Source organism: Tachyglossus aculeatus, chromosome 24, assembly GCF_015852505.1.
Source record: "Tachyglossus aculeatus isolate mTacAcu1 chromosome 24, mTacAcu1.pri, whole genome shotgun sequence".
In the NCBI taxonomy this organism is placed as follows: Eukaryota; Metazoa; Chordata; class Mammalia; order Monotremata; family Tachyglossidae; genus Tachyglossus; species Tachyglossus aculeatus.
In genome coordinates, this window is record NC_052089.1 from 22,792,536 (window position 1) to 22,804,855 (window position 12,320).

The 12,320-nt window shown below is 56.0% G+C and overlaps 1 protein-coding gene across 2 annotated transcripts in view; it reads right to left on the reverse strand.

Annotated features, from left to right (window-relative positions):
- The window catches only part of CFAP57 (cilia and flagella associated protein 57), a 36,227-nt gene that overhangs the window by 2,954 nt on the left and 20,953 nt on the right, over positions 1 to 12,320 (reverse strand). For both annotated transcript variants that reach the window (XM_038766237.1, XM_038766238.1), the window contains exons 13-21: positions 11,122 to 11,277; positions 9,737 to 9,830; positions 8,926 to 9,116; positions 7,780 to 7,953; positions 7,053 to 7,211; positions 6,761 to 6,904; positions 4,457 to 4,573; positions 3,961 to 4,095; positions 3,734 to 3,877 (exon numbers count right to left, since the gene is read on the reverse strand). In XM_038766237.1, the coding sequence (XP_038622165.1) occupies positions 3,734 to 3,877; positions 3,961 to 4,095; positions 4,457 to 4,573; positions 6,761 to 6,904; positions 7,053 to 7,211; positions 7,780 to 7,953; positions 8,926 to 9,116; positions 9,737 to 9,830; positions 11,122 to 11,277 (1,314 nt within the window). The remainder of the gene's footprint in view (positions 1 to 3,733; positions 3,878 to 3,960; positions 4,096 to 4,456; positions 4,574 to 6,760; positions 6,905 to 7,052; positions 7,212 to 7,779; positions 7,954 to 8,925; positions 9,117 to 9,736; positions 9,831 to 11,121; positions 11,278 to 12,320) is intronic.

Sequence of the window (12,320 nt, forward strand, 5' to 3'; positions counted from 1 at the left end):
TCTGTCTCCCCCTTCTAGACTGTGAGCCCGTTGTTGGGCAGGGACCGTCTCCAGATGTTGCCGACTTGGACTTCCCAAGCCGCTTAGTGCAGTGCTCTGCACACAGTAAGCGCTCAATAAATACGATCGAATGAACGAATGAATTAGCCCAGGGAGAGCAGTGAGAGGGTGGGGATTGGGGGCAGAGCCAGGGGCGTGGGTGCGGAGTGGCCCGGGGCCACCGGACAAGGTGGCCTTGGCCGCTGGGGGCTACCCCGTAATTATCTGTAAATTGTAAATATCTGTAATTTTTTTTATAGCTGTAATTTATCACAAGTACTATTTATATTTTATATATCTATTTATTATATACACAAATATTTATATAGTCATTTATATTAATGTCTGTCTCCTCCTCTAGATCGTAAGCTCGTGGGCAGGGGACGTGTCAGTTTATTGTTACATCATGCTCTCCCAAGTGCTTAGTACAGTGCTCTGCACACAGTGAGCGCTCAATAAAAACGACTGAATGAGTGAATGAGGACTCCGGGTTGGCCCAGCAGGGCTCGGCCGGATTGAACGCGGCTTTTCCACACAGGTCCTCAGGGACAGGAGGGAGGATGAGGCCTGAGTCCCTCCCTCTCCCAGCTCTCCGGGATTCCTGGGAAAATTTAAAAAACCCATAAAGATCTGCCCGAGCCTGTGCCGGCAGAGCCGAAACTGGCTCTGGCTGAACCAGAAGGCGGGGGCGGGGGGCGAGGGGCGAGGGCGAGAGGGGGGTTTGGGGGAGTGAAAGTGATGGCAGGAGGCTGAGGTGGCTTCCCTCGGGCCTGAAGATCCCAGGAGGGAGGGGGCCAGCTTTGGGCCTCTTCGCTCCACAGTCACAGGGATTTTCCAAACACGAACACGAGGCAGACAGATGATCCTGATCTCGTCGGGCCCGGGCTCCCACTGGTCCCTGGCTTCTTCCAGGCCCAGGTCTCCCCCGGAGAGATGGCGGGGGAAGCACCAGTCAAGGCTTAGCCAGGCCTGATTCTCTGGATCAATTCATTCATTCAATCGTATTTATTGAGCGCTGTGTGAAAAGCATTGTACTAAACGCTTGGGCGGTACAAGTCGGCAACAAATAGAGACGGTCCCTACCCAACATCACAGGGCCTGGCCCTGGGGCCCATGCTTCCGCCCACTGAGACCAGGCTTGGGCACAGGCTATCTGGATTAATTTTACGGTCCCTGGAAGGGCCCTATCCTCCTCTCTTCCCCTTTCCCTCAAAAATTCAGGGGAGCCATTACATAATTGCCAGACTTCTAGACTGTGAGCCCACTGTTGGGTAGGGACCGTCTCTATATGTTGCCAACTTGTACTTCCCAAGCGCTTAGTACAGTGCTCTGCACACAGTAAGCGCTCAGTAAATATGAATGAATGAATGAATAATTGGCTCAGTGGAAAGAGCATGCTCTTGGGAACCAGAGGTCATGGGTTCGAATCCCGGCTCTGCCACATGTCTGCTGTGTGATCTTGGGCAAGTCACTTAACTTCTCTAAGCCTTAGTTCCCTCATCTGTAAAATGGGGATGAGGACTGTGAGCCCCACGTGGGACAACCTGATCACCTTGTATCCTCCTCCAGCGCTTAGAACAGTGCTTGGCACACGGTAAGCACTTAACAAATGCCATCATTAATTAATTAATAACTTTCAGGCCCTTCAGAGACGGCGCTTGAGAATCTTCTGATCGATTGAGTGCCTCGTCTGACCTCACTGCAAATGTTTATCCCCACTGCTTTAGACACTGACCTCGATTCAGCCTGAAACTGGGTCAGAACAACCCCTCCCCAAGAGCACTGTCCAGCTGTGTTGGGGACAGGAGGAAGAGGCAGCGGGGGGGGGGGGGGGGGGGAAGAGGACCACCAAGGCACAGCTCCCGCAGGCCTCCACCGAGATCTGGGGGCCGCGAAGAGGCTGGGGAAAGAGCAGCCGCCCTCCGGAAGACTGGGAGCGGGGGCAGAGATCCAGAGTTGGAAAAATGGGCAGGAAATCAAACAGGATCCCGTTTTGAAAACCGGAAGTGAAGTTCCAGATGGCCTGTCAGGCTGGAGCTACAGCTGCGGGGGGCAATTGATGGCTCTGGGGATGGAGAAGGATGGGTGGCGGGGATGGAGGAGCTTTGAGGGGATCGGGGAAATCCTAAGTGGTGGGGTGGGGGTGCTCCGTCTTACTGCTTGCAGCCCCTTCCACAACAGACAGAGACCCCGGGGGAGCCCTGGGGGGAAACAGAGAAGGGGAGAGGAGAGGACTGGGAGGCCCCCTGGAAAAACAAAAGATGAGGAAGCATTGTCCTCACTCGGTGCTCCCCTGTCGTCCCACCCATATCAAACCTCTGACACCAGGGTTGCTGGGGTTCCTCACTGCCCAACGTCCCCAGTGCTGCTTTTTAGGCTTTCCCTTACACGCTGCCCCTGCTCTGCTTACTGGGCCCAAGCCTAGCCAACCCAGTCTCCTGCCCCCAGCTTCATGGAGGTCTCCCAGCCGGCTAAGAATCCCAACTAGCTCCCGTGACTGACTGGGCCCTGGGGTGAGCCCAGAAGGGCTGTACATCAGTTTCGGGGTTTGTGCCAGTTTCCGGGGTGGACAGGTCGAGTAGCTCGGCCCCCTGTTGGATCTCCTCCAAGCCCCCAGCTCTCCCCACCCTCTCTGACTGCTGGGATGGGGCAGGGGGGTGGTGGGGAGAGGAAGGGCTGGGAAGCTGCAGGGCGAGGGGAAGGAGGGGAGAGGGGGGAGCGAGAGAAGGCTGGGGTGGGAAATGGCGGGGCGGGACCAGGCGGCACGGAGGTACGGGTGGAGGCGGAGGAGGACGTGTTGGGGTGAGAGGGCCAGAGGCAGCTGGGCGAGGATGAGGAGGTTGAGGATGGGGTTCCACGGGGAGGTAGAGTCACAGTTGGGGCCAAAGAGTCCAGGACTTGTGACCAGTGGGTTGGCCTCCTGGGGGCCAATGGGGGCCGTGGCTCCCTCAGTTTACTCATCACAGACATGAGACTTTCCACTCAGGGCTGAAAAGACCGTGGTGGCGACTCTCTTTGACAGCCGTGTTCCCCGCCGGTCCTCATCCTATAATTCCTGCCCCCTTTCTGCCCCGCCCTAACAATAATTGTGGTATTTATTCTGCTCTTACCGTATGCTAAGCACTAGGGTGGGTATAAGACCATCAGGTCAGACACAGTCCATGTCCCACCGGGGGTTAGAGAAGTAGCGTGGCTCAGTGGAAAGAGCCCGGGCTTTGGAGTCAGAGGCCACGGGTTCAAATCCCAGCTCCGCCACTTGTCAGCTGTGTGACTTTGGGCAAGTCACTTTACTTCTCTGTGCCTCAGTTACCTCATCTGTAAAATGGGGATTAAGACTGTGAGCCCCACGTGGGACAACCTGATTACCTTGTATCCTCCCCAGTGCTTAGAATAGTGCTTAGCACATAGTAAGTGCTTAACAAATATTATCATTATTATTATTATTATTATTAAGTGGGAGGAAGAGCACCTATTAGATCCCCATTTTACAAATGAAGGAACTGAGGCACAGGGAAATTAGGTGACTCATCTAAGGTATGGTCCCTGGCACATAGTAAAGCGCTTGACAAGTATCATAATTATTAAGGTCATGTGGTGGAGCCAGGATTAAAACCCAGGTTCCCTGACTCCCCCGCCCGAATGTTGCCCTCACAAAGAGAAGGGAGTCCCAGGGCACGGAGGAAGGGGCGTGTACCTGCATTATGCGCACGTTGTCCGTCTTATGGAGCTCATTCTCCTTGACCACCTTCCTCTTCAGCGTGGCCAGGTTCCGCTCGAGGTGTTCGCGCTGCCGGATGTACTCCTGCTGCAGATCTGTGTCCACCCCGACGATCTCCACCTGGCCGGCCGGGGCACGGGGGTCAGGGTGGTTGGGGCACAGGGGTCGGGGGTCGCGTGTCCCGCGGGGGCAAACGTACTTACCATGTCGGCCTCCTGCACGTACTTCTCAAAGAGTCCGCGGATCCCGTCCTTCAGCTTCCGGGGATCCTGGATGAAGCCGACGCAGTTGTGCAAGTCCATCTTGAAGCACTTGACCAGAGACTCCAGGTCCCGCTCCTGTGGACGGACACCATCCTCGAGGGGCCCAGATCCAGACCGGCTGGACCACAGGGCACAGGGAGGGCAGGGGCGGGGAGACAGGGACGAGGGCTCTTTCCGATCTGTCACACGAACCCGTTAAATAGGGCGTGAAGATGGGCAGGGGAAATCAGGCGGCAGGTAAGGAAGTATTTTCATCCAGACTGTCCCATAGGCCACATCCATGGTCAGGGTGGGGAGAGGAGGCAGTGAGGATGCTAGGGAGAGTCTAGGGAGGAGAAAGAGGGATGAAAGGAGGAATAGAGGGAGAGGGAGGGAGAGGAGTTTGTGGCCGGAAATCCCCTCCGACCCTCTGGTGGGACCCGATCCTCCCTCACACCTTCTGTCTCTCCTTGCGCATCTCCTGGTCTGTGGCCTTGAGTTTCTGCCGCAGCTCAGTGATGTTCAGTTCCAGCTGGACGTTCTTCTTGTGGAAGCGCTCCAGTTCCGACTCCATCTGTGGGGAGGGATGGGGAAAGTGACTCTTGGTCAGGGGCTTCCCGAGGGAGGCCCAGTGGAGAGGAAGCCACGCAGCCCGTGGATTTCTACCTTGAAGGCTCCCTCTCCTGTCCCTCCCCGCCTTGGGCGATAATCCCGCACATTTATTTTTCCAAAGTTGTGTGACATTAGTTGCCGTGTGTTATCTCCACAACATCCCTGTGAGGTGGTGAGTGGGAGGGATTATTGTTCCTATTTTTCAGATGGGTAAGGACCGTCTCTATATGTTGCCAACTTGTACTTCCCAAGCGCTTGGTACAGTGCTCTGCACAGTGTAAGCGCTCAATAAATACCATTGAATGAATGAATGAATCTGAGACCCAGCGAAGTGAAGTGACTTGTCCACAGTCACCCAGCAGGCCTGTGGTCCTTGAGTCAGGGGGGGTCTTCTGATTCCCAGATCGGGGCTCTTTCCACTAGATCTTAACCTTTCTGGGTCTCAGTTTCCTCATCTATATAATGGGAATAGTGAATTCCGTTCTTCTTTCACTGGGATGTTTTGTGGAGAGATGGAGAAAACTTGTCTGCTGTGTGACTTTGGGCAAGTCACTTCACTCCTCTGTGCTTCAGTTACCTCAACTGTGAAATGAGGATTGAGACTGTGAACCCTGCGTGGGACAGGGACTGTGTCCAACCCAATCTGCTCGTATCCACCAAAGCGCTTAGTACAGTGCCTGGCATATAGTAAGCCCTTAACAAATATAATCATAATAGTAACTGAGGGGGAAGAATACCAGACTCTGCAATTGCAGACTATTAATATCGTTCATTCATTTTGTCCTACTCTTCTCACGACTTTGATTTGCAAACTGATCCATGCCACGTCATGCCGTGCCATGTGAAGCAGTGTGGCTTAGTGGAAACAGCCCAGGCTTGGGAGTCAGAGGTCATGAGTTCTAATGCTGACTCTGCCACTTATCAGCTGCGCGACTTTGGGCAAGTCACTTGACTTGTCTGGGCCTCAGTGACCTCAGCTGTGAAATGGGGATTGAGACTGTGAGCCCCACGTGGGACAACCCGATTAGCTTGTATCTACCCCGGCGCTTAGAACGGTGCTTGGCACATAGTGAGCACTTAACAAATACCATCATTATCGTTATCATTATTATGTCCCTCCTCAGTGGGCTTGGAGAATGGAGCAAGAGGACTGTCACCCGCTTCCAACCCCCGGGTCCCCTCCTTAATAATGGTATTTATTAATCACTTACTATGTGCAAAGCACTGTTCTAAGAACTGGGGAGGTTACAAGGTGATCAGGTTGTCCCATGGGGGGCTCACAGTCTTCACCCCCATTTTACAGATGAGGTAACTGAGGCCCAGAGAAGTCAAGCGACTTGCCCAAAGTCACACAGCTGACAATTGGCAGAGCTGGGATTTGAACCCATGACCTCTGACTCCAAAGCCCGGGCTCTTTCCACTGAGCCACCCTCCTTCTGTCTATGGCCTGGACCCCTTTTGGGCGGGGTGGGGGGGCCCCACATCGTGTTATATGCGGGGTAGGCGCCCCCTGGTGGCAGCAGGGAGGTAGCCAGGTCTGGGCTAGCCTCCTTCCTCCAGCTGCGGCCCTCCTTGAGATCTCTTCGCGGGACGCGGGGCTGACCTGTGACTTCCTAACCAAACTGATCTGCGGGGCTTCGATTCCAGGGAGCAGCACCAAGTGCAAGGGAGATGCTGGGGGAGCGTTTTCCCCACTCCCGGTGGTCGGGGGGAAGAGACTGGATGGATGAGTGGGTGAATGGATGGGTGGATAAGCTGCGTGCCTGGGAATCAGAAGGATCTGGGTTCCAATCCCAGATGCGCCACTTGTCTGCTGTGTGACCTTAGGCAAGTCACTTCACTCGTCTGGGTCTTAGTTACCTCATCTACAAAATGGGGCTAAGAGGGTGAGCCCCATGTGGGATGGGGACCGTGTCCGACCTGATGAACTTGTATCTATCCAGCTCTTAGAACACCGCTTGGCACATCGTAAGCGCCTAACAAGTACTGTAATTATTATTGTGATTATTAGGTGAATGAGTAGGTGGGTCGATGAATGGGTGAATGGGTGGAGGGGTGGGCGGGGAGAGGGGAAGTGGTGGAGGCAGAGGGAGACCATGTCCCAGGACAGGAAGCAAAAGAGCGCCGATGCAGGCAGGAGGCCAGTCACCTCCTGGATTTGCTCCTTCTTCGCCTTAATGTCATTCTCCCTGGGCTCGATCTGCTTCTTCAGTTCCCTTATCTTGTAATCGAGCACAAACTTGAACTTCTCCAACTCCTGATTCTTCTTCTTCAGGTCGTAGATGCGCTTCTCCTGGGAGCAGCGGGACAGAGGCAGGGATGGGGGGGCCAGGGACCCCAGTTGGGGAAATCCCGCTTGCCCAGGTCACCGAGAGATTCGGCGTGTCTGAGTCTGCCCCCGGCCCAGGGGGCTTTTCCAGAGCAGCCCCATCTCATCACACCTTGTCCTGAATCGTCTCATCTCTCTCCTGGATCTCTCTCTTCAGGCCCTGGATGTCTTTCTCCAAGGCCTTGATGATTCCCTGCAGCTTCAGCTGCTCCATCTTCAAGGTGTCGATGTCGCTGCTGCGCTCTTCGATCTCCTTCTGCAAGCTGCTGAACTGCGGAGATGTACAACCCCCGCGTTCCCCCAAGGCCTCCATCCCACCACCCTTCCTGCGAGCATCCTGCATAATGCCACTTCCGTGCTCACTAACCCGGACCTGGGGCCCATAGAGGCAGCACCTTGAGACCCTTGTGGTTGTCCCAGAGGGGCCTCGCCTTCCTCTCTCCCCTGAGCCCAGAGCAGCCGTGGGGAGGAGGCTGTTGGGAGACCGGGCTACTGATTCTCAACCCAGCAGCCTCTCCTCTGTGCTCCATCACTCCATGCCAGGCCCGGGGACACTGTTTTCCTCCCGTGGGCCATTGGAAGAGAGCTAAAGAGAGTACATGGATCTCGGGGTTGGGGGGACACGGACCCCGCATGCTGCTTAACCTCTCTGGGCCTGGAAAATGGGGATAAGATTCCTGCTTTTCCTAAGGGTCATCCCTGGGGCCATGATTAAAACCTGGGGGCTCCCCCCACTTCTGAGACGGTGCTCCTCCTGTCCACGGGGCCAGGGAGCCGAGGGAGGCCTGCCCTCTTGCTCCCCGGCCAGGCCGGGGTTCCCTTAGGGCACCGGATGGCACCTTTTTCCTCATGATTCCCGTCTCTCCTTTCAGTCGCAGGTTGCTCTCTTTCTCATCCCGGAGCCGTCTCTCGTATTTGATTTTGATGTCCTGGATCTCTCGATCTTCGTCTTCCTCGATCTGTCTCTTTGTTTCTTCGAACTCCCGCAGCTGCTGCCGGGCATCATCCTGTGCCTGGCTCGGAGACACAGAGAAAGGGGCTGCGACGACGAGGGATGGAAAGAGGAGGAGGAGGAGGAGGAGGAGGAGGAGGAGGGGAAGAAAGAGGCAACTCCCCAGGCGGACATAGGCAGCTTTGTTTCTCCTGAGGTGAGCGGAGGGGACAGGCGGGGGTGGTTGGGGCCGTCGTAGCCGCTGAGCTGAGAGCAGATTGCTTTTTGGCCACCCTGACTGTCTCTCCGCCCCACCCCGCCTACCGAGACCCCCAGAGTGAGCCCCACCTGGGAGAAAGACAAGCCAATTGGAGGAGGGGCCTGAGAGGAGGTCGCAGCCTCAGCCTCACCCCTCTCCTCCTCGCTTGCCGGGGCTTCCTTACAGCCAGGACCCCTTTGGTTCCCCCCTCCAACCGCTGCTGGCTCCTGCCCCCCTAAAACCATCCAATGTAGGAATGATTGGGGGAGGGCTAGGGGAGGACAGGGGCCAGATCTATACCTGCAAGTGATCAGATAAACTGGTCCCCAAAACTACCCCAATAAATCAGAAGGCCCCAGTTTCAGGTCGGGGGGTGGCTTTTTGGCTTGAAGTTCCGGAGCCCTGGAGCCCCAACGGTTTTTCCATAATAGGCAGATTCATTCATTCAATCGTATTTATTGAGCACTTACTGTGTGCAGAGCACTGTACTAAGCGCTTGGGCAAGACAGCCCCCCACCAAGCTGCCGCCCGCCAAACGGCGGGCAGCCCTCCACCCCCATCGCCAGTGGGCCGAAGCAACGGATGGGCCGGGTGGCGGAGGTGCGGAGGGGAGATGGCCAGAGAGACCTCGGGGAAGAGTCCCAGTGCCCCCACGATTGGGCCCGTGCAGACGTCCGGCCGCCAGCCTCCCAAGGCCGCGTCGGGGTCGGCGGTCCTGGGCGGACCGTGCCAGCACCGGGGGCGGAGAGAATGGGGATACCGTGGTGGGCCCTCACAACCGGCAATGACGGGTACCTCTTCGAGCAGGCTGGTTTTCTCGTGCAGCTTGATCTCATAGTATTCGGTCAGCTCCTCCAGGGCCTGGTTCTTGGCCTCGTCGGTGTCGCGCAGCTGCTTCTCATATTCCTCCTGCATGCGCTGGGACTTGACCTGCAGCTCCTGGTACTTCTCATACTCCAGCAGCAGCTTCTGGCTGTTGCCACACTCTAAGGGAACAACGCGCATGAAATGGAAGCCAGGAGGGGAGCCCACCGAGGCCAACTTCCTGCAGAAGTTGACGTTGGGGGCGAGAAGTTGATTTTCTCCCCAACATAAAATCCCCGGGAGGGGTTGGAATGCTGCCCAGTAGGGGCTTGGCCTTCTCTTGGTCAATGCTGAGGGACCCTGAAGGTCAGAGGAAGGCTGTGTTGGGGGGAACTCCTAGGAGAATTCAGGACACGCCACCACCCCGAGGGATTGTAGAGTGGAAGAGAGGAAAGAGCGAGAGTGGGAAAGGGAAGAAAGGAAAGGGCAGAATTTGGGGGTGAGAGAGAGAGTCAGTCAAGAAGTGGTGTAAAAACAGAGCCCACGGAGGAAGAGGAGGAGCAGACATGGGTTCCTCTGTAGAAGGAGCACGGGGGCTGGGGGAGGATGGGGCTAGAATTCACTGAAGGACCTGTGGGAAGGTGACACCTCTCTCGCTCTCCCCCCGGGGCTCCATCTGACTATGCAGGGTCCCCCCAAACTGTTCATGGCCTCCCGGTCTCCCCCGGTGCCCCGTCCGGCTGTGCAGGGTCCCGAGCCGCCCCCCTGCCCCAACGTGCCCCGGGGAAGCTCGTGGGCTGACCGAGGTCCTGCAACTCGCGCCGTTGTTTTTCCAACATCTCGCAGACCTGTTCGTGGTGCTGGGTCTCCTGCTTTTCCTTCTCCGTTTTCAGAACCTGACCCCAGCAAACAAGTTGTGTTTGCGAGGGCTTCTTTTGTCTCCATTTCTGAAACTCAGCCCGCTGCCCCTCCTCCTGTGGCACTTTCCTTCTGAAGGGCCCCAAGGCCTCGGGGGCAATGGGGCAGATCCAGGGAACGACCGCCCGGTCTGGCTAGCCTCTGCTCCCCATGGGAGCTAGGAGGCCAGAAAATTCTCCATAATAATAATAATAATGATGGCATTTATTAAGCGCTTACTATGTGCAAGGCACTATCGGAGTGTAAACTCCTTGAGGACAGGGAACAGGTCTTAGGCTTCTGGGGACCTTTCCAAGAACTTACTTGATGGCCAATAAATACCATTACGACCGGAACTGCTGCTGCTGTTCCTATCGCTATTACTACTACTGCTACTATTACTGCTCCTCCTTGGAGAAAGAGAGGAATGTTGCCACACAACCGAATCCTCTGGAGAAGAAGAGAAGCAGCGTGACTCAGTGGAAAGAGCCCGGGCTTGGGAGTCAGAGGTCGTGGGTTCTAATCCCGGCTCCGCCACTTATTAACTCTGTGACTTTGGGCAAGTCACTTCACTTCTCTGGCCCCCAGTTCCCTCATCTGGAAAACGGGGATGAAGACTGTGAGCCCCACATGGGACAAGCTGGTTACCTTGTCTCTCCCCCAGTGCTTAGAACAGTGCTTGGCACATAGTAAGCGCTTAACAAATACCAAAATTATTATTATTATATGTGGTTCCAATTCTAGCCTCTACCAGCTGAGAAACAGTCAATGCTGGAAGCAGTTCACTTACAGAATTTTTCTCCTCCCTGCCCTCCAGAGTTCCCCCTTTTCTCCCTTCTCTTCTCCTCAAGCCCACCCTGTGAGATCCTGACTCGAGGAGTGCCGGAGAGCAAACTGATGGCCCCAAAGACAGCAGGCCAAGAGTCCTGAGGTGCGGAGGGGAGAGGGATTGGGCTGGCACCCAGCCCAGCCGGGCCTTCTTTCATCCTGTGAGCTCAGGAGACCTGGCCAGCCCTCCACAGCCCTGGCACCTTGGCCGTTCCGGGCATCCGGGCCGTGGTCCGGTGACGGGGACATTGCCAGGCTCTACTGCCCAGAGGTGCCACCCTGCAGCCCCCTTGAAAGAGCCCCCCACGGCAACTCACAGCTAGATCAGCCCTGGGTTTCTCTGGGACCAGGACCAAGACAGGGATCGGCCCCGATTTCTGGCCCACACAGGGCTCCACCCTGCTACTCCAAAAAAAAGAGGTGCCCGCTTGTGACTACTGGCGCAGAGCGTGAGGAGCAGACCTGGTTTTTGGTCTTCAGGGATTCCATCTCCTGGATAAATTTCTCTGTCAGCTCCTTAATCTTCTCCGTGTAATTCATGTCCTTCAGGCGGAGCTGGTATTCGTTCTCCATCTTCAGCTCTTCTACCCGGGTCTTCAGCTCCAGCATCACCTGGGTCTTCAGGGGAGAGGGCACAGACTCGTGGAAGCGGACAGAACAGGTCCCTCGGGCATGGGTGGCACCCTCCTCCCAGGCCAGCCTTCTGGGGAAAAGACAGCCCTGCTCTACAGTGTCTTCTCACAGAGGCCCAAAACCCGTCAGCAAGGATCTATCCCCCAACAGTCATCGGAGGAGGGTAACTAGAGCCGGCAGAGCGGGGAGGGAGAGGACTCCGTCCTCACCCTGACAGAATTTAGCAAGCCTATTCTATGTGCTGAGCTCTTGGGGAATTACAAGGTAAGCAGATTGAACACATAGTCTCTGCCCCTCTTGGGGTTCTCAGACTCAGAGGGAGGGAGAACCAGTATTGTAGCCCCATTTTATAGACGAGGAAACTGAGGTACAGAGCCGTTGGGTGACTTCCCCAAGGTCACCCACCAGGCCAGTGGGCAGGATCGGGATGAGAATCCGGTTCTTCTGGCTCCCAGTCCTGGGCTCCTTCCCCTGGACCTCACTGCCTTTCACCTTTCTGGGCCCAAGGGGAGGACCCAAACACGCCTAGATTCCGGCCTCTTCCCGGCCCTGCCCACCAGCCGCCTCTGCTTCCAGCTGCCCAAGAGGGCTTTGGGAATAATAATGACGGCATTTATTAAGCACTTACGATGTGCAAAGCACTGTTCTAAGAGCTGGGGAGGTTACAAGGTGATCAGGTTGTCCCACGTGGGGCTCACAGTCTTAATGCCCATTTTACAGATGAGGGAACTGGGGCCCAGAGAAGTGAAGTGACTTGCCCAAAGTCACACAGCTGATACTTGGCAGAGCCGGGATTTGAACCCATGACCTCTGACTCCAAAGCCCGGGCTCTTCCACTGAGCCACACTGCTTCTCTAATGGATTGGCTGACACCCATATAGCCTGGGATCCTAGGGTTTGAATTTGGGCGTCTCCCACAATCCCCCATGTGCTCTTCCCCAGTGGGCCTTGCCCGCAGTGGCCTGGCATCAGCCTGACTTCTTCCTCTTCCCATCCTCAGCAGCAAAGTACAGTGCTCTGCACACAGT